This window comes from Talpa europaea, assembly GCF_964194135.1.
Source record: "Talpa europaea genome assembly, chromosome: 12".
Taxonomy (NCBI): domain Eukaryota; kingdom Metazoa; phylum Chordata; class Mammalia; order Eulipotyphla; family Talpidae; genus Talpa; species Talpa europaea.
Genome location: NC_140079.1, coordinates 83,831,727 through 83,858,666, shown reverse-complemented (window position 1 = coordinate 83,858,666; position 26,940 = coordinate 83,831,727). Strand labels below are relative to the sequence as shown.

The 26,940-nt window shown below is 47.8% G+C and overlaps 1 protein-coding gene across 1 annotated transcript; it reads right to left on the bottom strand.

Annotated features, from left to right (window-relative positions):
* Nucleotides 1-1,256: 1,256 nt before the first annotated feature.
* DAGLB (diacylglycerol lipase beta) lies at nt 1,257-26,940 on the bottom strand (the record flags this gene model as incomplete). The annotated part of the gene is made up of 15 exons (XM_084250178.1): nt 1,257-1,455; nt 1,573-1,823; nt 2,982-3,054; nt 3,136-3,204; nt 5,298-5,425; nt 5,515-5,595; nt 8,367-8,444; nt 10,277-10,360; nt 14,232-14,358; nt 15,482-15,609; nt 16,444-16,566; nt 18,246-18,504; nt 19,390-19,561; nt 25,435-25,586; nt 26,846-26,940. The coding sequence occupies 15 exons, from the start codon at nt 26,938-26,940 to the stop codon at nt 1,257-1,259; spliced, it is 2,019 nt and encodes a 672-aa protein (XP_084106304.1).

Below are 26,940 nucleotides of genomic sequence, written 5' to 3'. Positions count from 1 at the left end.
CTGAGGGCCCTGAGTTTCCCCCGCAGAATCTCCTTGTAGGTTCCAGGCACGTGGTAGGAGGGGTTGAGGAGCAGCCCCTCAGTCTGCTGGGGTCCCACACCCCTCCACCTCCAAGCAAATGAAGGGCCAGCTTTCTAGTAAACTGCCTTTTCTGACTTGGCCCTGGTGTCTGCCTCACTCCCACCTCGGGGGCACATGGGGAGTCTGGGCTCTGAATCGGGCTGGTCCATGTTTTTCTGCTCCCACTTAGGACTCAGTTTTCTGGCAGCCATCTGTTGTTCTCATCTTCCCTTTATCCTTGGACATTCGTACTTTTTAAAGAAAATCCCTGTACTGTCATTTTATTGTGCTTTGGTGGGGGTAGGGGAGATGTGGGGCAGTCATGCCTGCACACCTGTACACCAGCTTCAGTCTTTAGCCAGTGCCAAGAAAACTTGAAAGAAACTTAAGAACTTATTTTGCTATTTACAGCTAACAATTAACATTTAAAACATTGCTATAAAGCCACCCAGTAAAATACTTTCTTGGAAACAACCACTGGAAGAGACCTCACCGTGCAGACCTCAAGTGCCGTGTGCAAGTGCTTTATTTTCTAACTCCCTCCGAGTCCATTGGCTGCCCTCCAAGAGCAAGAACATGACATGAGGATTAAACAATTCTTGGTGCGGCTGAAACCACCACATGGAAACGGAGTGGAGTGTTGCAGCTCTAAAGGCAGGAACTGCCGACTCATTTCCCTGACTTGATTCAGTCTTGATTCCCAGTTGGAGCTCAGGGCTGACCGCTGTGCCACCAGGTGCAAAATGTTCCCTCAACTGAGTACAGGTTGATGTAGCCTTGAAAACCCAACCTCGGTAAACTGCACACCTGCATACCAACTTCAGTCATCTCAGCAGTGATGAGACCCCAGTGGTGGGAAGGGGGCTAGGGTGGGATTCTACAGATCCATTAGGGCTTTACACCTGGCTGGGGCACCCCATCCCTCCCGGGCAGGTATCTGGTTGCCAGAAAACCTAGGCCAACGCCAGTGGGAAAGGGGCTTCCCAAAGGACTGAGAACCTGCCCTGTCCTCAGTGTTCTGAGTCCTGCTCTGTCCTACGAGCAAAGTCATTTTTAAAATTAACTGTCATTGGGAAGAACACTGAATTGATACCCATCAAATTCCTATCCGTAGACGCCCAAGAAATTGGCATAACAGGGATCACTGGGAAAGTCAGTTTAAGAACAAGGTCCAACGCAGCATCCAGGGGTCCTGGTTATGCCAAGTCTCCATGAGAGCTGCCTCGGGCTGGACAGGAGATGCAGGTGGCCCTGTCAGACACCACACTGTCCAAGGCTTTCATCAGGATGTCTGGCATGTGGTCTGTGAGCATCTTTGGGCCAATGAGTATTTTGCTGAATTCTGATTCATGTGCCCACTTTGCACTATACTGAGCAGTAGAACAGCTGCAAAACCTAGAGAAGAAAACAAATTACACAGCATCACTTCTAGTTTACCCCTTGTGTGTGTTCACACATGCATTCTTACTGGTGGTGAGGGGATTACACTCTGCCCCCACCACCTACACTCACCTTCCTGAAGTGCCCTCTTCCTCCAGGTGGATGATCTTGCCCGGAGGGTACAGAGGGGGGTACTTGGTGGGGGAATCCAGGGGAGAGTCGCTGGAGAAGCTGTATGCTGGAGACCAGTGTGTCAGCAAACTCTGCTCTCCGAGAAGAGGCTGTGTCAGGTCTCCCTGGACGCCCCCATCCAACTCTGTCGGGAAGTTGTCCGGGTTCCCACCAAATAACTCATACCAGCACCCATGCAGCAAGATCTTGTACTAAGGATGAGACCGAAGAAAGCAAAAGGCTTGTCACCGCAGAGCACCCCTGGCCTGTAGGTCCGTGCCAGGTGGCAGCGGCTTCGAGCTCCCCACCCAGCTGTCTGTTCTCAGACCACAAGCGGGTGGAGGTCCATGAGCCCAAACCATTGGACAGTGAAGCCGGCATACTTGCAGCAATATTTAAAAACCAAATCAGGTAGGGTGACGGAAAATGACCCTTAATTCTTTGGAGGCAATTCTGTAAACCAGTTTTATTTTTTCCTTAAAAATATTAGATGTTAGGGCCTCCCCTGGTGGTGCAGCGGTTGAGGGCTGGGCTGCGAAGCTGCCCGCGGCCTCTGCTGCGCCAGTTCCGATTCCTGGCCGCTGGCGAGGGTCCCACATGGCGCGCAGCCACTCCCGCTGCTTCCCTCGGTATTGTATTTCAGTCTGCCTGTGCTGTTCCCCACTCTGGCTCTGGTGAATTCTCTCACCCTCCCGTGCTTCTGACTGCACCCAGTACTTGTATAAATAAATCTTAAAAAAAAAAAAATTAGATGTTAAATTTTTTAAAATTGGGGGAGGCAATTGATCACCAGAAAGTTTAGCAACAAAAACCCTGTGTCGGAAAAAAGGTTACAGAGAAGATTATCTGTAATCCCATTCTCTAACTTTAAGCCACATTGGGGTACAGTTCTGCCAGAACTCACCTACAGGTTTCCCCTGCTACCTGAAAGCAGAATGTTCCTATTTGATAGGATTCAGTGGCTAATTTTTTGAGTCTGAGGATGCTCAAAAAATTTTCCATCGTGATAATGGCATTTCCAGACCCAGGAAGTGACCTGCCAATCATACCAGGAACACATCTCCCTTCTGATTTTCTAAGTTTTGGGATCAAAAGTTGGTCACAAGACAGGTTTAAGAAATATGAGATGGCAGATCACTTAGCTAGAACAGGGATGGTTCCAGGATGGAGTTCTCTAACTATGGCATTGTGAGCACCTGATTCGGTTACTTGCTTCCTGTGCACCATGTCTGTACTACCAGACAGGAGTCAGGAGAAGGTGGGGCTTCAGGCAACAGCGTCAATGCCTTGGGCCCTGAGGCTAAGTCTAGAAACACCCTTACAAGGAAGGCCTCGCAGGGCCTGCGGGTGGGCCCAAACCCCCAAATTACCTTGGGCTTATTACAGTGAGCGATCACTTGCAAGATTCTCTTCTTCAAATCTTCCAAGTTGGTCACACTTAACCTGTTTAGCAAAAAATCAGATTGAGGCTCAGTACGTGGTCATTTCAACTACCAACCCCAACAAAGCATCTAGCACACTTACCTGGGAATCACATCCTTGCCCAGGACAAGGGACACAATGAAGTTCTTAGAGTATTCATAAAGAGACTTGCTGAAATGTCAAAGAAAGAACAAGTTAAGATAGCGAAGTTTTATGATTACATGACTTAGAAGTGAAGGCTTTACTTCAAGTGACTTTGCCAGGTCAGTTTTCGTACACCCCAGCAGTTCTCTGTCCCCGGAAGGGAAGTAAAAATGAAATCAGACTTCAAGTAGAGCAACCTGCTGGCCGGTCAACCAAGAGCATGGACCAAATGTACACATTTAACCTCTGACCCAGCAACCCCACTGGAGGAATCTACCCAAGATGCCTTCTGGCAAGAAAGTCAAAAGACTGGCGCAAAAAAAAAAAAGTAATTACTGTTTGTAGTAGCAGAGGCTGAAAACAGCCCAAGTTCATAAACCGGCGCATCCACTCAGCTGCATGGTGCTACAAAGCCCTGCACACTCAGGGGTCAGCCCAGGCTCTGTTCTAGCCCAACACAGCACGACACAAATTCCTGGCTTTGTATATACAGTGCTGTCTTTGAAATTATCACTGGTCTATAGGATTATAAAGCAAAATTGTATCAAAAGCAATCCCTAAAGTTGAAAGTCAGATGAAATAAATAAACCTAATAGGATATTAACCAGGCAGAGACTGAATCTCAATGACTTAAAGCACCACTGGCTGCACAGCCCTACTAGGCACATAACCTAGAAAAGACAAGCTGGAAAGAAGGCTCAAGTGCTTGTAGTGACAGCACTGTTAGATGTACCAATGCTGTTGCCACTGGAACTGACCCCCCCCCCCACTACAGGTGTGTGCACACATGTAGACAGGGAGACATGCAAATTAAAAATTAATATGGATATAAACAGATTTTAAGCATAACAAAAACACAAAGTTTCAGTAAAAACCAAGTACACAATCAAATAATTACAAAGCCCTGATCTTTAAATTGGAAGCATCAATACAACAAAAGCATTTCCACCACTTTCCCCTGAAAGAGCCTGCCTGTGGTAACAAGCGCCCCATGCCCAAATAACAGTTTCTGTACCACCTCCTGCTCTGATACTCCTTGGGAAAGTGCTGGATTCCACATAGAGAACAGAATAAAACATTGAGAGTATTTTGTTGTATCAGAAAGCAAGAAAACACGAGACAACGAGGGTGATGTCAGAACGCGGTGGCCGAGGGGCCTGGTTATAGGCTCCCACAACTGAGGAGGAGACAGTGTGAATGTCCCAGTTGACTGATGGGCTGAAATATAGAGCTCAAAGCTTTATAAACGCAGCTCACAATGCCTGCCTCTGAGGCGCTGGGGTATGCAGTCATTATACATACCCACCACTGCTGCATACAAGGAAGGATTCAAGTAGTCATGCATTTACTCTTTTTTTCCCTAAGTAAATTATAACCTAGAGTAAGCAAATACTTAGAAAAGATCTTTGTAGTTTTCAGCTAGTGAAGGCAGAAGGAAGTGAGCGTTACAAGACAAACTCACCGTATCCAATATGAGGACCATTTACGAGGTAACTGGGAGTATGTGAGCAACTACTGGCATCAAGGAATTATTAATTTTTAGAAGTTTATTTTTGAAAGGTATGGGAAGGTGTTTACAGATGAAATGTCTCAGATTTGTTTGCTCAAAAGTAATCCAGATTTGCTCAGAGTAATCCCACGAGGGGGATCTGTAAGTAGGGTTGGGTTTATGCAGATTGTCATATTTTAATGAATTACCGAAGCTGATTCAATGGGGGCTCATTATACTATTTACTTTTGTTTGAATTCTCTTGTATGAAATTTCATAATAAAACAAAAGACTGTTTTACAGAGTTGAAGAGAGAATCAGTGAGTAGCAAACAGATCTGAATAAAATGTCCAGAACTAGCATAGAAGAAAGACACAGAAGACGTGCAGGAGAGGTTAGAGATGTGCAATGGGGTGTGCAGCACCCATCCTGTCACATCAGGACAAAAGGTTACATAGAACAGTTCTGGATGAAGCGTGTTGAGTCAAAGGAAAGATATACTTTTCAGATTCATCAAAAATAGGCAATGAGTCTTAGCTTTTCATCATTTAGGAAATCTAAGCTATGGGCAGAAACCTGTTCAAACTTCTGAGTATGAAAAAGCAGCACCCTGATAACTGTGCAGACACACCTTAGCAGCCCCCGGGGCGGGGAGAAGGCGTAGCACCGGACTTGCGGGTGGGAGTGTCTCAGCATGATGGCCAGTAGGGCCGCAGCGCCTGCCCCCAGGCTGTGCCCCACGATGACCAGCCGGTATTCCTGGTGGACAAAGGCAGAGTAAGACAAGGTTAAAAACACAGCTAATGACAGAGAAAAGTGAAAGTAAAGAAAATTCAGTAAAATCTCACGGGAGCGATGCTGAAGGCTTGGCTCAAAATCCCATCATTGATCAGTCGACGGTAAACATATCTGGCAGCCTGAGAAATTCCCTAGAAACACAGACAAAGGAGATGATTACTGAGTGTCCGAGATGGCCGGGACCATCAAGACATGACCAAATGGCTCAGCAACCACATCCCCTGCTTCCAGTGTCCTGCATAGGGGATAGACATGGCACCCAGCAGGTGCTCAGAACACAGCTCCCTGAAACTGGGTGACACCAGGGACACCTTCCCATCTTAATGACATCCACTGCAACATTTTCTGTAGCTACTCAATTCTGTTGCGTGTGTGCCACAGCTGACGTCAGCCCAGTCTGTGTGGCTGGTCAGATTATAAATGAAGATCTTTTAAATTGACACTAAAACAAAGTTCTGAATCAGTGACACTGACTAAGCATCCTCTGTTCCTGCAAAGTCTAAACTAAGACCATCAGAAGTGACTCCGAGGGAGATCAGGTTTTGGTTTAAAATTTCAAAAAAAATGGAACGTTTCTTGACATACTGTCCTAGGAAACAGGCTCCTTGAAAATTAAACAGTTCCTGTCCCATCAGCACTGTTTCTGGAGTACTTCCTCCATGGCAAGGGGAGACAGGCCCGCCCTCTCCTGGGGCAGCACATCCCTCGGTGCGGGGTTCACACCGCACGGCAGCTGCTGTGGTGTCATCTGCCCTAAAATTCTAAGAGCAGAACATGACCTGGCAGCACGAAAGAGAACTCAGGAGGCTCAGAGGCTTCAACATTCTGAGTAAATCTGACAACACTTCTTGACAACCCCCCACTTCCCTCTAAACGCCCGCAATGATGTAACGCGCCAACCCCCTCATCTGTCAGGCACCCACCACAGGTTGGGCTCTGCAGGCCGAGCCCAGCCCAAGCGGGACGAGGCCGCGACATCATGGCCTCACACGGGACTGCTCCAGCCATGGAGCTTTGGCTTGGGGGCCCAGGGCCAGTCCTAGAGGCAGAGCTGGGTGCGGCCCTGCCCAGAGCAGAGCAGTTTCTGCCCGGAGGCCGGGGGAGGCTGCCTTCCTAACCTGAGGGTAAGACCTGTTACTGAAGGAATGGTAAGAAATGGAGTTGAAGCTGTTACTGGAGGAGCCGCAGCTTGTGGTCGGAGAAAACCACCTGCAGGCAAATATCTGTGAGACCAGAACCACGACCAAGCCCACCGCACCGGAAAGTGTCTGTGGTTAGCTGGCTGCTGTGTCGCTTTAATATGCTTGAAGATTTTTCTTCTCTCTTTTTTCTTAAACAGAACTAAGACACAAAGACAGCTAAAGATAAAGAAGAAAAAAAGACGTTCCTGGGACTGCAAGTCTCTAACTGGTCACAGACAAACGCCTCTGCTCTGGCTCCCAGTGCAAGGTGCCCACGCAGGACCCTGCTTTTGACCTCTGACAGCTACACTCTGGCTATACCACATTTTTATAAAAATTAAACACTCTGCTGACCTATCTCTTGAGTACCTTTTAAATAAAAGGTCATTACCAAAGAAATACATATTTTGGTTAAAAATACACGTGAAGTGCATAAACACAGCATCAGCCCCCTGCCCCCCACCCCTGACGTCCTGGTTGACCTTCTCCCCAGAAGAAGCTGCCATAACTGGTGGGAGGGAATCGTTCCAGACTTTCCCTCAAGTGTTAAAACACTCAGCTCTGCAACCTCATTAGTCACCAGGGAAACATGCCAAAGCCACAATGAGATACCACTTCATACCCACTAGCAAGGCTAGAATCAAAAAATGGAAAAGTGTTGACAAGGATATGGAGAAACAGGAACCCTCGAGCACTGTGCGTAGGGATGGAGAATGGATGGATGGAGAACGGATAGCTGCGCAAAAAAAGGTCTGATGGTTCCTCAAAAAGTCAAATATAGCAACAGCATCAGACCCTGCAGGCTTCTGGGTGTATGTCCAGAAGAGTCATAGGCGGGGACCCACATGGCTACCTGTGCGTCCACGTTTCTAACATGCAGTAGCTGGAGGAGGCAACAGCCCCAATATCCACCGGTGGGTGAGCATAGAGACAAGAGGCGGCATGGCACAAGACGGGGTGTCCGCGGCCTCAGGGAGGGGGACATTCCCGCCCAGGCTACAGCGTGGACAGACTTGAGTCTGTTATGCTCAGGGAAGGAAGCTAGGGCTGGGAGACAAACATGGGGGGATGCCCCAGAATAAGCAAGCTCAGAGATGGTGGTGGTTCGAAGGGGCTGGAAGCGGGGTGCTGCTCTGTGGAGACAGTGTGTTTGGGATGATGAAAAGGTTTGGGTCTCGTGCCGGGTACACAGCATCCTGGCTGCATTTAATGCCACCCGCCGCACACTTACAGGAGGCTAAAATGACAAACGTGTAGTTTGCAGACTCAGAACAGCTTCCGGGTGAGTGCACCACCGCGCCTTCCCAACACAGCAGGAGTGAAACCAGAACTTGGGTATCGTGACATCTGACAAAACCTATGGGATGACAGCGTCTGTCTCGTGGGGGCCCCTGGGTGCTGGTTCGCCCTGGGTCCCTGCACTGGACTGAAGCGTTAGTTTAATCCTGAGGGATTCGAACGGCAACTGACACTTTTTCCAGGAACTGCGTGGCTCTGGCCATTCACTTGGTCCCTCTGGCCTGCTTCTTCCTTTGAAAACAGTCTCAGGGTGGCTATGAGGATGCCTGCTGTGGAAGCACAGGCACTTGCTCCGCACGGCGCTGCTTCACAGGGCTGCTAGTACTAAGCATTGACAGGATAGATTCAGAGTTGGGAAAATTCCTATCCCCCTCCGTTTCTCCTGGATAGAGTATCCCAGACCCCAAAGACCAGGACCTTACCTTGTGTGCCCAACAGTCTTGCACTTCACACTCTAGGTCAAGGGTCTCACTCTCTGCTGACAGGTCTGTCAGGATGTCCTGTGAAAGGGGCACCAGAAGAAGAGGCATCAGCAGCTAAGCCTGTGTGTCTGAGGCCATGTGCAGGGGGCGCTCCTTTGGCACAGCGGGGATGGTGCAGCCTCCGGGGCCAGCCTGTTGAGAGCTGACTGTGATGCCTGAGCTGGGGAGAGACACCCAGGAGGCAGGCAGCCCCGGGCCAGGCATGCCAGAGGCAGGGCCCACGTCTAAGGCACGCCCTCTGCCTCCCTCGCTGCACCGAGGCAGAGCCCACACCAGGGATTTGAACAGAGTACAGTTCCTCCCCTCACAGTATTCACAGTTAATGCTGAAACATAAAGGAGGATAAGAGATACGCCAGACTGAGCAGAGGGAGGCAGGCACTGTGGGGTTGGGGAGGCTTCTGAATCTGGAGGAGGTGGCTCCTGAGTCTGGAAGGAAAAATTGCTCTTAGGAGTCAGAGGAGTGAGGCAGACATCCCCTCCTGAGGGAGCAGCAGGGCCCAGCAGAGGCATCTGACCTGGGAAACAGATGAGGCTGCAGAGGGGCTGCAGACAGAGCTGAGAGGCTGGTGTGTCCCTGGGTGCAGGGTGGCCCGGGCGGGGAGGGGGTGGAATGGGGGGGGCTCTATGGTGACTGCAGCACCGGCAGCGCTAAGGACCATGCACGTGGGGTTTGGAGTAGGAACGGAAAGGCAGGCTGGGATCAGCCAGAGAGTACCCACAAAACTGTGCCGAGCAACATGAACTCTATTAAAAGCAGTGGGGAGCTGTTGGAGGTTTCTGAGTAGTGGTAAGAGCTGACTGTGTTCTAGAAAGTGCACTCTGTGGACAATATAAAGCATAGATTGGAAGATGAGGAGGTGGAGACAAGTAACAAGGCAGGTGATTTCACTGACCCAGGAAAGAGGACAGGGCCAGGGAGACTAGGGCCAGGGCAGGAACTGCACAGGGTGGGCAGTGAGATGGAGAGAAACACTAGACTGCGCCTCTGTCTTCCACGGGCATCTGGGGGACACTGCATCATTACTGGGGGAGGAAGGGGCAGGAGGAGGACCCAGAAGGAAGAGCAGCTCCGGAAGGAGGCCTGGTATCTGTTTTTTTGGGTGCCTCTGGGGAGACCCAGGAGGCTCTTGGAGTTGCAAGTGTGGGATCCTGGCTGACAGGCAGTTGCAACCCCTGCCTTGGCCAGGGTGAGCAGAAAGGGCAGGGGACTTACTGCATGTTCTGGGTCAGTAGAGAAGAATCAGAAAATCAGACTGAGGATCTGCCAAGAAGAGACCAGGAAGGCATCAGACTTGGCGAGAGCATCAAAAGGAGAAAGCTGTCTGGTGTTTCCACAGGGCAGAGGGGGAGGGCCAGATTGGGAGGGGGTCACTGTGAGCTGGGAAAGGGCCTTGGTGCAGCATCTGGGAGAGCGGCCCTGGGGAACAGGCTGAGACAGCTGATAGGGAACAGGATTGATGGGGAAGGGGAACTGGTGGTGCAGCTGGTAACAGCTCTGTGACTTTTGAGAGCTCTCCTCAATTCACTGCCCCCGTCTAGCTCTGGGAGCCAGGAATGACAGGCCTGTTACTTCAAGGGGGGTCCTGTAGGCACCCTGGAGAAGCTCCTTGAGCAGGGCCTAGTCCTCCTGGCATCTCTGTTTCTGACATTTTTCAGCTAAGAGGAACTAATTTCATCTAGTTTTTCAAAGGGAATGCTTCACAACCCGGACTTGCTCCCGCATTTTCCTCTGTGGTTCTGTAACTTAGGCGCATTCCTCTAGTTCTGGCAGAGGACAGGCTTGTCTGCAGCCTGCTGGCCAAGCTGCCCGGCCCCACCCGGCCCCAACCGGAGGGTCAGACTCCTAACCTGGAGAGACATGGTTCCTCTCACAGCCACCACGACAGACTCTGTCCTGTGGTCCAGAGCTACTATGAAGGGCAGCTCATACACCTGCGGGAGGGAGACAGCAGCGGGAGTCCGTCATTAGGAAATCATGCTACTGAGAGTGAGAGCCCCTGTCGGCCTCACAGCACACCCTGTGAAATCACCCCTGCGGGAAATCCTAAGAGGACCCATTCAGGGGCTATAACTGCTCCGGGACATACAAGTGAAAAATTATCTTTGTTTTCTTCTTCCTTCATTTTTTTTATCAGGTTGGATAGAAGGGAAAGTGGCAACATTATAGCAAGGTGTGAGGGCAGCACATCTCCCAGGCTGGCTTGGCCAGGAACCACAAAGTATCCTTTGTTTTCCTTTTTCCTTCTCTCTAACCCCTGACACACCTACTACTGTTCATAAAGGATACAAACTTCTCCTTCAGCTTGGCCCCAGCATCACCAGGGAGCTAAGGTAAATCCAGGTCTGTGGTGATCATCTACAAGTCATCCCTCTGGACCACCAAATGCTGTTTCCCAAAGACTCTACTCAGTTTATAAAATCAATATACAAAAGTCTGTTTCATTTTTATATACAGTGAAGGAAAAGAAAAAGATGTTTAGAGGGTAATTCTAATCACAACAACTCCAAAAAGAATCAAATACCTAGGAATTAACCTAACAAAGGAGATGAAAACTACAAGAAGTTATTAAAGGACGTAGACCATGATACAACAAAAAATATTCCACTTCGTGGATGGGAAGAATCTATACTGTCAGTGACTAGTTTACCAAAAGTGGTATGTAAATTTAATGCAATTCCCATCAAAATACCAACAAGATTCTTCAAAGAAATTGAAAAAAGAGGGCATCCCCTGATGGCACAGGCGGTTGAGTGCAGCACTGTGAAGCTGTCTGCAGCCTCTGCAATGTGGGTACTATCCCGGCCAGCATGCGAGAAACCCACATGGCGAAGCAGACCTCTCCTGTCTAGCCCGCTGCTCCCCTCAGCAGCGTATTTCAGTCCATCTGCCTGTTCTGCTCCCCTCTCTGTCTCTGGTGAATCCTCTCGCCCACCCACCCCCCGCATCTCTGGCCTTTACCCCAGTTCTTGTTTGCATAAATAAATAAATCTTTAAAAAAAAAAAAGATTTATTCATACATACAAGAACCAGGGTACAGGTCAGACGTGCAGGAGGGTGAGAGGATTCATCAGAGATAGAGCAGGGAGTGGAACAGACAGACTGACTGAAACACACTGCTGAGGGGAGCAGAGGGCAAGGCAGGAGAGGTCTGCTTCGCATGTGGGTTGCTTCCTAGCCAGCTGGGGATCGAACTCGTGCTGCAGAGGCTGTGGATCGCTTCACAGCGCGGTGCTCAACCCCTTGCACCACCAGGGAGGCCCTGTATGAATAAATCTTTATTTTTAAAATATTTATTTGGGCCTCCCCAGTGGCGCAGCGGCTGAGTGCTGGGTTGCGAAGCTGCCCGCAGCCTCTGCAGCGCCGGTTTGACCCCGGCTGCTCACCAGCCACCGGAGGAGGGTCCCACATGGCGCGCAGACCTCTCCTGCCGCCCGCTGCTCCCCTCAGAAGTGTACTTTGTTAGTCTGCCTGTTCTGTTCCCCAATCTGGCTCTCGTGAATCCTCTCACCCTCCCGCACATCTGATCTGTACCCTGGTTCTTGCATAAATAAATAAATAAATCTAAAAAAAATTTTATTTATTTATACAAGAACAGGGGTACAAGCCAGAGGCACCGGAGGGTGAGAGAATTCACCAGAGACAGAGTAGGGAGCAGAACAGGCAGAATAGACAGAAAAATGGAAAACACCGCTGAGGGGAGCAGCAGGCGAGACAGGAGAGGTCTGCCTCGCCATATAGGTTTCTCCCTGGCTAGCCGGGAAGCAAACCCACACTATAGAGACTGCGGACCGCTTCACAGCGCTGCGCTCAACCAGCTGCTCCACCGAGGAGGCCCAATAAATCTTTAAAAAAAAAAAAAAAAAAATTGAAAAAAATTGTAAAACTTATATGGAACCATTAAAGGCCTCAAATAGCAATACTGAGAAAAAAGGAAGTATAACCTAACTTTAAACTATATTATAAGAAGCGAGAGTCATTAAAACAATATGGTATTGTCATAAAAATAGATACACAGACCAATGGAATAGAACTGAAAGTCGAGAAACAAATCAACATATACATCAGTACACCATTCATGATAAAGGAGCCACAACTGGTGCCAGGAGGACTAGGCAAAGATCATTCTCTAACACCATACACAAAAATAAAGGCTACATGGATTAAAGACAGACTTAAGGCCTACAACAATGAAATATATTAAAAAAAGATTGGTGATTCATCCCATGACATCAATGATAAAGATGTCTCTGGAGATTTATCTCTATGGCAATGGAAATAAAAGCACAAACATCTGGGATTACCTCAAGTTAAAAGCTTTTACACAGTAAAACAAGACATAAGTAGATTAGTGAGACATCCGTCTGAATGGAAGAAAATATTTACGTATTACACAATCAACAAGGAGTTAATACACAAGATATCTAAAAAAATTTACACAATTTAACAATAAAAAAATGAACTAATAAATGGGTAGATCTGAAATGACAATTCACCAGGCCAACAGAAACATGAAAAAATGTTCATAAAAGCTTCCAGTAGGAGATGCAGGTTAACACCACAAGGAGGTGCTATTCCACACCTGCAAGGATGGGCTGGTGCAAAGAGGAACCCTATTACACTGCTGGTGGGAATATAAATTGGTACAGCCATTTTGGAATGTGACCTAGATTTACCTTAAGAAATGAAAACACCTTATGACCTTGCAATATCACTCTCGGGCATCTATTCAAAGAATTTGAAATATTCAAATAAAAAAAATTAGATGCTATACAATGTTTACTGCAGCATTATTTTATAGCTAGGACATGGAAACTACTTACTGATAGGGGACTGGATCAAAAAGATGTGGTATATCACAGACTGGAATACTATTCAGTCGAAAGGAAAGATGAAATATTGCCATTTACAGTAAAATGTCTAAGGGGATTATGTGTAGCAAAACAAGTTAAAATGACAAAGACAAATACTAGACATTTCCATAGGAGATGTGACAAAGCAAAATACTTTAAGAATTAGACTTGTGGGGCCTCCCTGGTGGCGCAAGGGGTTAAGAAGCAACCTATGAAGCTGTCCACAGCCACTGCAGCATGAGTTCAATCCCCGGCCAGCCAGGGAGCTACCCACGTGGCACACCAGACCTTTCCTGACTCGCCCGCTGCTCCCCTCAGCAGCATATTTCAGTCAATCCGTGTGTTCTGCTCCCCACTCTGTCTCTGGTGAATCCTCTCACCCCCACACCTCTGGCCTGTACCCTAGTTCTTGAATGCATAAATAAATAAATCTTTTTAAAAACCTAGTAGACATGAATAAAGAAGTGAGGGGTTAAGGTGAAGAAGGAGCCAGGATGGAGAGGGGGAGGGTCCAAGTGGTGTGAGGGTGGCAGTGGGGAAAAGCTGTCGTTTGGGAGCCAGTGAGCTGGAGGGTCATGCACTAGCTCCCCACATTGTCTGCTTAGCACAATCACCTGGTGGGCTTGTACTGTTAGAGATTCTACTTTAAATGACAAGGACTTTGGGTATTTAGAAAGTTGCCCAAGAGATCCTATGAGGCAGTAAATTTGAGTTACTGTACTAAATACCTGACCCTTAACTTGGGCTGCATCTGAGTCAGGGCACTGAAGCTGAGAGCTGGCCTCCGCAGGGCCACCGACTTCCAGGGATTCCACACCCTCCACTTGGGGATGAAAGTGTGAGTATATGCGTGTCTAATGCGCATTGTCAAGGGGAATAATTACAACCTACACCAGAACCTCAAAGGACTCCAGGACCCAAAAGACACAAAGAGCCCCGCCTTCTACTCCACCTTGTCGTGAAAGCTTATGTGAATGAAATCCCTGTACTGTAGCCCCGTCATGTGCAGGATGGAGCCAAAGTGACAGTTGAGCTGGTCACCTCCAACCAAGTCGTAGTCTGTCGTCCTGTTCCCGCAGCTATAAGAAGAGGGCAGGGGATTACTGTGCGCCTGAGTCACGGGCCCTGCTGTCCCACTTTCCCAGAAGCACAGGGGCTAGAGCTTACAAGTTTCAGACACAGTTTGGCTAACATATAGTTGCTTTTAAAAGATAAACACATTCTGTGTATGCTTTTTTCTTGAGTTCTTACTTCTAGAATCATGCTGCTGTCTTATCTATTCAAAGAGTAAATTAAATCAAGAATGGGAGGGACCCTCACATCCCAGAGATGGACAAGGTGGGCCAGGCACCCCCAAGACAGGACACTGGAGAAGGACCCACGTCCCTCCGGTGCTTCCTGTCACTGACACACAGCCTGAACCGCAACACGGAGTAACCGCTGGACAAATGCAAATCGAGGGCCAGTCTACAAAACATCTGGACTATCGTCAGAATGTCAACATCATGGAAAACACAATGACTGAGGAGCTGATCCAAACTGAAGGAAACGGCTGAGGGGACAGGTATTATTGGGGCACAGGAAATCTGAAAGCATGTTGTAAATTAATTACTAATAACAGGGCCTCCCTGGTGGCGTAGCGGTTGAGCGCTGGGTTACAAAGCTGACCACAGCCTCTGCAGCGCCAGTTTGATCCCCGGCTGCCGGGTGAGGGTCCCACATGTCACGCAGACCTCTCCTGTCGCCTGCTGCTCCCCTTAGCAGTGTACTTCGTCAGTCTGCCTGCTATGTTCTCCGCTCTGACTCTGGTGAATTCTCTCACCCTCCTGCGCTTCTGACTGTACCCAGTGCTTGTATAAATAAATAAATAAATCTTAAAAAAAAAAAAAAAGAATTACTAATAACACATTTCCTGAAGTTTACACCTGCACTGTAGTTAGGCAGAAAAAAGCCCATATTCCTAGGGACAAAGGGGCATGGTGTCTCCATGAGGACAGTGACCCAGCCTGGGACAGAAATGGTCACACGGGTGACCGCAGATAAAGGCTATAGGGACTTCTTTCACTGCTCTTGCGTGTTTTGAAAGTATTTCAAAATATGAAGCTTTTTAAAAGAGAGAATTGATTATTTTTAGAAACTAAAGTACAGATGCCACAGCAAACAGATGGAAGGAGAACGGAGGCCTCCGCGGGACCAACCTACCAGTCACCACCGATCTTGCACAGCCCTGTAAACGGGTTTCTGTAAATGTAGAGAGGCCACCCGTAGGCAGCGGCTGCAAACTGCATGTAGTGATGACAGTTTTCTAATTCTTTATCCAAGTCAGCTTCCTGTAAGAGAAGGGAGAAAGCTTTTTATTGAGGGAGACCCATCATGGAAAAGATCAAGACACCTGAAGTCAAGATTCTAAACCGGAATTCAAACTCCTGACTCTCCTTCCCTTTCTTTATTCACCAACCAGACCTCTCAGAAGATGTCTATGGAGAAACTGGCCCTTAAATACAGACTGAGACTGCTGGGCCCTCATTATTAGGGATGCGGCGAGTATGGTGAAAGTTAACTGCAAAACAGCAAAAACCCAATAACCTCTGATGAAACAAGCTGGGACCTCCCGTCAGATGCATGAGAGACTGCACAGTCTGGGGAGCAGACGTCCACGCCGCTGAGCTGCTAAGAACCAGGAATGTGGGGAGGGTGCAGAGGAACACATACATCTACGGGCCACTTTCTCCTTCTAAAGCATAAACATCTGTAGCACGAAAACCACCATCAGGCAGAGCTGACGTTTCCCAGGTCCAGAGAAGAAAGCAAACACACCATGGAGGCACCCATCCCACAGGGGACTTTTCTGATTCGCAGACTCCAAAAACCAATTTTCTAAAAGAGAACACTTTAAAAATACAATGGACAGTGAACTGGCCAGGATCTGGCTCCCTCTACCTGAACTCCAAGTGATAAGAAAAACATCTCACCCGACAGGAGACAAAGTACAAACAGCAGAAGCCATAAATCAGTTTCTAAGCCTGAATTTGTTTCAGGCTTAGAATTTGTTTCTCCTACTAGAAACTTCTGATGGACACACACACACACACACACACACACACACACACACACACACACGTGTAGTGGCTATTCTATACAAACTACTAGCAGTGGGGGCCTACCTGGGAGGGTCCTGGGGAGTGGCTGATCACCTCGTCAGGCTCCTGGTTATACCTGATATTGTCCTGTTGCTGATGGAGAAGGGTGAGGCCTGCTGCAATGTCGCTGGGCACCAGGTCTGTGTCCTAGATGGAAATAATGTGGCTTGTCAGAAAGCCCAGCAGAAGTGCCCCTGAGTTCCTTAAAATCTGGTTCCATACAGCTCACACACATAAGCACACACTCTGACAGAGGTATCTCTACAAGTACAGCCTTTTGAGGAGGACTCCTATATGTGAGCTTCACGTTTTTATATCCTGCCCTCAGACTTATCCACTGGAAAACAAACATTTTGCTGATCTCTATTTTCAAATCTCATGTCAAGTGACTTAGCTGTTTTTAATCTACGTCACAATTTTTTGTAAAGTGGGGGAGTAAAGGGATAAATTCTCCACTTTGCAATAACAGTCCATTTTTTCCCTCACTGCTCAAGAGCTGTGAAGGTTTTGCTCAAACAGTGCATGGTAGACTTAAGAAATTGAATTTACAACTTATTGGGCACAGCCAGCCTCAAAAAGAACTTGAAGGTCCTCTCTGGTGGCCTAGGGGTTAAGTCAGTGCTGTCACCACTACAGCATGAGTTTGATCCCCGGCCAGGGAGCTGACCCACACAGAGCAGCAGACCTCTCCTATCTCACCCGCTGCTCCCCTCAGCAGTGTGTTTCAGTAGATCCACCTGCTCTGCTCCCCACTCTGTCTCTGGTGAATCTTCTTACCCCCTGCACCTCTGGCCAACACCCCAGTTCTATGCAAAAAATAAATAAAAGAACTTCAAACTAATAAAGCAACAGAGTGAGTTTTCTGGAGCCTGACTGCCCCCTTCCCCTGCAGGAGGGGTAAGGAGGAGGCAGGAACACTCAGCTATTTCCAGTGCTTCCAGACCTAAGCAGGGCCAGCCTGGCTACCCCATGGCTGAGTCACTGGTTTTGCCCATGACATATGTTAATGCAGTCTCTACGAACAGCCATATTCTCTTCTTCGTTTTTCCAACTATCTTAATGCCTTTAAATTTATTTAGGGAGATACACTTCTCTAATCCCTACGTGGAGACCACTGTTACGGCTGTGGGGCCAGCCTTGGACAATGCAAAGTCAGACACCACGGAGAGGTGACAAAGAGGCCAACAGGCATGTAGATGTCACGAGAACTCCTCTCCTTACTTGGTGTCAACACTAAACACAATAGCAGTTCTTCAGAGGACATCACACAACAAGAAAAAACCACACACTGGACATGGAAGAAAAACAAGCATTTCCAAATCAGTAAAGAAATCGTTCTGGAATTTCAATAACCCTCTAGGCACTGAAACAATCTATTCAAACTTTGCTTTGAACATAATCTACCATGTTCATCACAAGAAAAGCAGCAAGAAACCAAGGCTGATACCACCTTGGGTAAGTGACACTGATATCTGCTGAGTACCACGGGATGGCATGTATGTGGAAACACCAATGGCAATTCACCCCCAACCTGTTGCTCGATCATTCATTTCGTTCAAGAACTGACTCAAAATCTAGACAGTGTAATGACAGGTGTCAACACGTGGATGTGCTGAGAGGCCAGGGCTACAAACACAGGCCCTTTGTTAATGCTCCTTAGCAGGCTCGAGCACCTACCCAGGTGGGGTCTCCCACCCTGCACCCCCAGACCACAAGTTCTCAGGAGTTACGTGAACAGGGGGACTGGCCCGAAACGTGGAGTACTCAACATAAGCAGAATTGACTTAAACAGAAGAAAGAGACCAGACCAGACCCCTTCAGCTTACTGAAAAGTAGGTTGAGAAAAGCTCTGCCGTACTCGAAAAAGCAACTCGAGTATGGTCGTCTTTCCCAATGCAGCAGCACAAGAGCTTGATCCTGGTTTCCCACACACTTGTAGCCGCTGTCCTGAGGCCAGTAAACAGCTGGCTGGACTCATGACTGTCCAGGTGGTTGGGGCCAGCAGAGGAGTAGGGGGCCATTTTCCCCCCCAGTGGGTCAAAGACGATGATGATGGTGACCACAGTGGAGGCGATGATAATCCAGCTGCAAAACAGGAGGAGGCTTGATGACTGCAGGTCCCACATGCAGACACAGCAGCCAGAGGCCTCTCCCTCGGTTTATCTACACACGGTGGAACTCTCCTAGAAACTGGGTGAGGTGAGAGACTTGCTCCTCCTAGAAATTTCTTATGACTAACACAGGCCCTACAGAGATCAGAGCCTGAAAGCAGAAACCATAAAAGAGAAAAGGAAGCATCTGAGGGGGAGACACAGCCTGGCATGGAAGCAGCTGGCCTTGTTCGCCACAGCTCCCTGACCACCACCCCAGGCCCTTACTCCTTCAGGTCTCAGGGTTCTTCCTGGCAAAACTGAAAAGAATTTGGCCATGTTGCAGGACCCTCAACTAGTCTTTCATTTACGCGCCCTGGGAGTCCATGGTGTGCAGGGCCCTGTGGTCCTGAACATGTGCTGTGGGGGAGGAGCCTCCAGGGGGCTGCCCCAGGCCCTGCTGGTGGCTCTCAGAAGGGCGGCTGGGACAGCCCACTCCTTGTGCCTGGCATTGTTCCAGGCATTATCTCCATGCATTATTCCTCAGTACAACTCCTGACACTGATTTCTTTTTGCTCGCTGTCTGGTTTGGGTTTCAGGTTTTCTTCCTTCTTACACGAGAAGGGAGGGAATGCAGAAAAATAAGAACCAGTAAGAAAGAAAAACAACATCAATAAATGCACGATGGAAGATGAATTATTTCTCATGTATAAACAAAAGCATCTCTAATATCTATGATTTACTCAAAGGGATCCAATTTCTAACTATTTTAGGAAGGCTTCAGCACACTGGCTACCTGAAGTGGTTCAGAAAGGTTTGTTTACCTCTGTCTCAAGTATTTGTGAAATAGGAAACAAGGCAGAGACACAGAAGACCTCACCTGATTATGACGGTGGCGATGATGCCGTTCACAACTGTCCTGTCACATTCAACACCATCTGCTACCCAGGTGGCCCCCAGCGTTGCCCAGACCATCTCTGGCAGGAAGAGGGCCAGGCGGATGTAAAGCAGCTTAGACATAGATTTCCGTGGTCCAGGATTACAAATGGTTCCTGAGATGCAAAAGACATTAGAATGGTCACGTGTTTCCACAGAGATGGAAGAGCTCCCTTTCTACAAAAACGTGGCTGTGACAGCACGTGCCGGCATGGGCACACGCCACCTTCTGCCTTTACCTGTTGCCAGCAATTCATGCCTAAGCTTGAGAGCACATGCCACAGTGAGGGGCAGGAAACATGGCAAAAACCTCAGAGTCATTTCTTAGACTCACCAGCCTTTAAAACCATATGGAAGACCATATGATCATTGTCCAAATCAGGACACTTTTGAAAACAAAGCTACAGTGCTATTAATAATTGTGCTGGACAACAGACCAAACCAGCACTGTCGCAGGCAAACAGAAGCACGTCACCACGTCCTAAGAGTGAGGAAAGCAAGCACGCCATCTGTTCGAGACTTATACCTTCTGACACCATCGGGACACTTTCCACCCACATTGCTCTTTAACGCTAGCACTGACTGGGAGTGTCATCGTCCCACTGCACAAACGAGGAAACTGAGGCTTGGTGAGCAGAATGCCTACTTTCTAAAACAGAATCCAGATCTGTGTGACCCAGCACTCCATCTCACCACTGCCTCCATAGCCCTCACTTTGGAAAAGGAATGATTCTGAAACCTAAGGGCCGGATACAACATTTTTACGCTTTTTATAAAACAAATCCAAGAATCAACAGAAATCTGTGTACTTTAATTCTTGATGTAAAAACTTTAACTCTCAAAAAACAAAACAAAACATTAATTCTCTCCCTTTGGGGAAAAGCTGTGATAAACAAGAAGGTAACATAAAAATGCTACATGAGGGCCTCCCCTGGTGGCGCAGGTGGTTGAGTGCAGCACTGTGAAGCTGTCTGCAGCCTCTGCAGTGCTAGTTTGATCCTGGCCGGCCCGCAAAGGCCCCACATGGTGTAGCAGACCTCTCCTGTCTCGCCCGCTGCTCCCCTCAGCAGTGTATTTCGTCAGTCCGCCTGTTCTGTTCCCCGCTCTGTCTCTGGTGAGTCCTCTCACTCTCCCGTGCATCTGGCCTGTACCCCGGTTCTCGTATAAATAAATAAATCTTTAAAAAAAAAGCTACATGATGAAAACAAAATCAACGATTGAGAAAAATCTAAAGAATCATTTGTTAAGGAAATAACTTTTATATTCCAAAAATGATCTTTCATGAGTCAGTTAGAACCACATTTAAAAATATAAGACACAAGCAGGCTCATTGTGGGCAGAGACAATATTTCAAACTGAAACAGCTCTCTCTCTAAGGGGCAGACAATGGCTAAAGGTGTGTAAAAAAACAGTCCTTTGCTTGCATTCTGCTGTTGCTTAACTAAAGGTGCTCACCCAAGGAAGACAGGAAACAATATCAGGGGGGAGACACACACACACACACACACACACACCCCCACAACCCCCCACTCCCCCTCCTGGATGGCCAGGGCTCCAACTCAGGGAGTATCCGAATGTTGCTAAGCAGCAACTGGTTACTGCATGAATAAAATAAATAAATGAGAAAGCAGGAAATGGAGTTCTAATTAAGGCTCCAGAAAAGAAAGAAGACATTGAAAAAATGATTTAGATTTTTATTTTCTTTTCCACGTAAACAGTTGCTGGTGAGAACCAGGCTGGTGCAGTGGGTGTTGGGATGCCCACGATCCATAATTACTGAACCTGGCAACATTCCTGGACACAACATCCTCAACACAGCCCTTGTGAAGGAACCATTGCCTAGCAGCCGTGGCAATAGAGGGAAAGCACATGTCACATAATCTCCGGGTCAACCTCTCTGGTACTCTTTCCCAACACATTAGTAATGAGCTTGATAAGAGATTCGAGATGTCCCACGACCAAACCAAACCCAGCAGTGGCATGGCAGACGTGGGTGTTCTCCCTCCTACACTCTACCACCCCGCTGGCAGGAGCAGCACTTCACCTGGGAGGTTCTCAAACCAAAACCAGAAATTAACACAATGGGGCCTCCCTGGTAGCTGGTGGCGCAAGGGGCTAAGCACCGCACTATGAAGCAATCTGCAGCCTCTGCAGCACCAGTTCGATCCCTGGCCAGCCAGGCAGCAACCCACATAGCACAGCAGACCTCTCCTGACTCGCCCGCTGCTCTCCTCAGCAGTGTATTTCAGTCAGTCTGCCTGTTCTGTTCCCCACTCTGTCTCTGATGAATCCTCTCACCCCCCACATCTCTGGCCTGTACCCCAGCTCTTGCATGCATAAATAAATCTTTAAAAAAAAAAAAAAGGAATTAACACAATGGCACCAAGATTTTTCCCAGCTAAGCTATACTGATGACCAAGAAACAGGATAGTCAAATACATAAGCATCAGTCTTTGGCATAAAGGTGACTGAATTCTATTTGCTTCAAAAGCACATTCTACAATTTGCGGTGTTACTTCTGGAGAAGTACATCAGCCAAAAGCCAAGCCAACTGTCTTTCAGCCAAATGATGTTGACTATAGAGATGGGTTATTAAAAAATAGACCTAAAACTTACAACTTGTAAAAAATCTACTGATTCTGTGCAGGTAATGCATGCGAAAGGTAAAGTTCAAAATGGCTCAAGTAGCTGTAGGGTAAATATTAAGACTTCTTCCCAAGACTGAAGCCCAGTCCTTCAGTTATCTTCCCTGCGAGTAAACTAGGGATTGTGCAGTCTGCAGTGTGCATATCAACAAAGCAGGTAGTGTGTATGCACACCCTCTAGAGAAAAGAAAGCACCACACTGCACATGGTGTCCTGTGACTTAGCATATGGGAAATCACTCTTCGTTGGTTCACAGGCGTTTCTTGCTTTCTAATAGTTGTGCCCACAGCGCAAGGATGAACTACATCCGACCTAACCAGGCCTCCCACCAGGCACTGAGTTTGTTCCTGTCTTTTGTAACTACAAACAACACTACAATGAACAACCCTACAAGCACTTTCTGTGCACACAAACATATAGGAAAAAACTGACTGATTCTTACGAAAACACCCCAAAACAGGACTTCCAAGAGAGTCAATCAACTTACAGAACGAGCTGCCTGTTTCTGGGGAAATGAGAGTACATTTCCCCATCCCAATGTTCTACTGTATCATCTAGGTGAGTTTTCTTATTGTGACTGAGGCCGAACATTTTTTTTAAGATTTATTTATTTATTTATACCAGAACCGGGGTACAGGCCAGATGTGCAGGAGGGTGAGAAGATTCGCCAGAGACAGAGCAGGGAACAGAACAGGCAGACTGACGAAATACACTGCTGAGGGGAGCAGCGGGCGCTGCAGGAGAGGTCTGCGCGACATGTGGGACTCTTGCCGGCTGGCCGGGATCGAACCCACGCTGCAGAGGCTGTGGGGAGCTTCACAGCGTGTTGCTCAACCGCCTGAGCCACCAGAGGAGGCCCGAGGCTGAACATTTTTATAGTAAAAGTCACTTACAATCATTTTACTATTTGTGATCTTTGTCCACTTTTCTATAGTTACTGGTCTTTTTCTTACTGAGGTGAGGAGGTTGACTCCTCTAAGTCCCATGAATTACGATATTCTTTCCCATTGTCTTTCATTTTTATTTTCCTTACATTTTCACTGAAATTTAATAATAGTTAAATAAGACATATGATGCTAATTATTTGTAACAAACTAGCATGTTTTTATAAAATAATGTTTTTAGTTCAGTTGTGCTAGCTCTAGCCACAATAGAAAATCCAACTCAAACTAGTTTAAGCCCAAGAAGGGACTTAACTTTGGGACTTAGGGACTCGGGTGCAGGGCCTAGACTGCACGCTCCCTGTGCTCCTCATAGCTCCACCCTCCTTCATTAGTCAGCTTATCTGGGCTGTGTGTGGCGGTATAGTGGGAACTCAGCAGCTGATTGGACATAGCATCATCCTCAAGGAACAGTATTTCTCCTCAGGCACTATCATCTTTTAAGTTTTGGCCTATCGTAACAAACCATTGAGATATTAATTCTTACCCACTGTATCCACTCCCTCTTCATTTTATCATCATCTACGATCTGATAAGTATGATGCCTACATCCCAAAGCAAGCAGTGATAAAACACTAAAATATGTCGCCTGGTGGGTGCCATACAGCCTTCTCTCTGATTTATGTTTTTGTTTACTTTTTCTTTCTTAGTCACAAAAGTGAGCAATCAAGTAGGAGGGATACCAACCTTTTCAGAGACATTCTCACCTAACTGACTGTATATAAAGTTGTAACACTAGGGAAAAATTCTCATTAAGAACAGATATAATTCTTACAACTCATTAATAAATGGACAAATAACCCAATTTAAAATTGGGGAAGGGATCTGAATAGACATTTATCCAAAAGTGATAAACAAGTGGCCAATAAGTATAAGAAAGAAAGTTCAATATCATTAATCATCAAAACCACAATAACAGGGCCTCCCCGGTGGCGCAGCGGTTGAGCGCTGGGTTGTGACGCTGCCCGCAGCCTCTGCAGCGCCGGTTCGATCCCCGGCTGCTCCCCGGCCACCGGAGGGGGTCCCACATGGCGCGCAGACCTCTCCTGCCGCCCGCTGCTCCCCTCAGCAGTGTACTTTGGTCCTTCTGCCTGCTCTGCTCCCCGCTCTGGCTCTGGTGAATTCTCTCACCCTCCCGTGCTTCTGACTGTACCCAGTGCATGTATAAACAAAAACAAGCAAACAAATAAATAAATAAAACATGCCTCTATTTAAAAAAAAAAAAAAAAAACCCACAATAACATACCATTTGCATCCAGTAGACAATAGCAAGGATGTAGAGAAAATGGAACTCTTAGAAACTACTGGCAAGAATGAAAAATGGTGGGCCTCCCCGGTGGCGCAGCGGTTGAGTGCTGGGTTGCGAAGCTACCTGTGGCCTCTGCAGCGCCGGTTCGATCCCCGGCTGCTCCCCGGCCACCAGAGGAGGGTCCCACATGGTGTGCAGACCTCTCCTGCCGCCCGCTGCTCCCCTCAGCAGTGTACTTCGGTCCTTCTGCCTGCTCTGCTCCCTGCTCTGGCTCTGGTGAATTCTCTCACCCTCCCGTGCTTCTGACTGTACCCAGTGCATGTATAAACCAAACAAACAAACAAATAATAAATAAATAAATAAGACATTCCTCTAGAAAATTAAAAAAAAATAATAATAAAATTAAAAAAAAAAAAAGAATGAAAAATGGTGCAGTTGTTGGAAAACAGTCTGGCAGTTCCTTAAAAAGTTAAGCACACAGTGCCTCCCTGGTGGCGCAGGTGGTAGAGCGCTGCACTATGAAGCTGTCCGCAGCCTCTGCAGTGCGGGTTCGATCCCGGCCAGCCGGGGAGATTTCCACATGGCACAGCAGACCTCTCCTGTCTCGCCCACTGCTCCCCTCAGTAGTGCTTTCGGTCCATTTGCCTGTTCTGCTTCCTGCTCTGTCTCTGGTGAACCCTCTCACCCTCCCACGTCTCTGGCCTGTACCCCAGCTGTTGTATAAATAAAAAATAAATCTTAAAAAAAAAAAAAAAAAGGATAGATATCAGATAGAAAAGTCTGCTCTTAGCAATATGGAGATGGAATTAGAAGGGATTATGGTCAGTGAATTAAGTCAGAAGGAAAAAGAAAAATACTGGATGGTTTCACTTATAGGAGGAACATAGGAAAACCAAACAAAGGGCCAGAACAAAAGACAAAACTAGCAGGCAAATTATAGATCCCAGACATGCAGCTGGGGAGGTCAAAGAAGAGCGATCAAAACAGGGAAGGGAATTGTACGAGGGACTAAGGTGATTGTTCACGGGGTAATGCGTTGGCGGGGAGATTTATGGGGATTATTTCTCGGGAGAAATCAAGTATTATACAAATATAAACAACAATGTAAGAAAATAAATCAACTGAACAGAAAAAAAAAAAAGGCTGCTCTTTACCTTTCATGCTGACACAGACGATGGCTGAGAGAGTACATATCACAACTGCCAGGAGAATAATGAGACCAATCAAGTAACTGCTGAGCAGGACTCCACCAGCACAGTTTAGCTTCCCTTTGTGCATAAGATACAATGTCAGAATGCCAATCCACCTGTCAAGAAACGGGGGTCAGAAATGGAACCCAGGAACTGCTTTGGAAATCATGCTGCAGAGAAATACAAGGTATTAATATTTTTCAAATCAAGGTCAATGAAGTTCACTTTGAAATGTAATTACTTGTAAATGTAATTTCCATCAATAAGAGATCTGTATCAATGAATGAGCACGACTTTTTTGGTGTGAGTTTTATTATTTTCTTTGCTTATGTAATTGTTCTTATTCTAAGCCTGCTGTAATGGTACGAGAGAAATTTAAACTCACAAGCAAGCAAATATAATGTGAGCTGCTGGAAAACAGCCCCATTTGTGACAAGTATATGATAGCTAATTAACATTTTTACTTATGCAGATTAAGACATTGACAAACACACATTGTAATGCTGTAATACAAAAACAAGGGGGCAAGAAACAAGCTATGCAAAGATGTTTCATGGTAAAAGCTGATAAATCAAAAGATAACTGTTGTGGACTCAAACATATCCTGTGTAACTCAGTGTAGAAGGAAAGTCAGCACCAGCTAATGCAAAGAAACAGATCCCTGTCAAACCATTTGGCAAAGCCTCAAGCCCAGACGAGGAACTGGAGGAGCTATTCATGCTTTTGTCAGTTCTGTGAATAATGGAAAAAACCTCGGGAAAACCTGGTTTTGAAACTATGAAGCAGCTCATTAACATTACGTTTTTAAATCTCCCTTTCCCTCAAGAATCTATTCTTTTATAACAATGGCATTTGCTTTACTCATTTGACTCATCTGCTCCTAGGAAGAGACTTCAGACACCTAATTCCACCTGCACGCGTAGAAAGAAAAGAGCGTCTCACGCAAAGCCCTTCTGCTTTCCGCGGAATTCAGCCGCAGGCAGCTCAAGAAGGCCGCCTCGGGGCACGACTCCCCGCCGCCTCGGCGGACACGAGCTGCGCGGCGTTACCCCGCGGAGCCCGGGCTGCTGCTGCCGGCCGGGGCGCGGGAGGCCCCGGGCCGCGGCTCGGCTCGGCCGTGCAGCGCCGGCTGCTCCCTCCCCGCGGGTGCTCGCGCCCCGCAGCGCCGGCGCCCGGGCGGCGGGCCCGCCAGTGGGACCCGGGACACGGCCTACCCGCGCCGGGCCGCAGGGTGCGCCCACGAAGTGGGGCGAGGCACAGCTCCGACCTCGCGCGCGGCGGGCGGCGGGGAGGCACCCGAGGCGCCCGGGGCCCGGCGTCCGCGCCGCGCAGTCGGCGCCCTGCGGGGCTCCCCGCTCCCCGCCGCCGCACTCACCACAGCACCCGCAGGAACAGCTCGAAGAACCCCGGGAAGACCAAGTCGTCGCTGGCGATGGCCCAGCGCCGGCCGAAGAGCACCAGCCCAGGCAT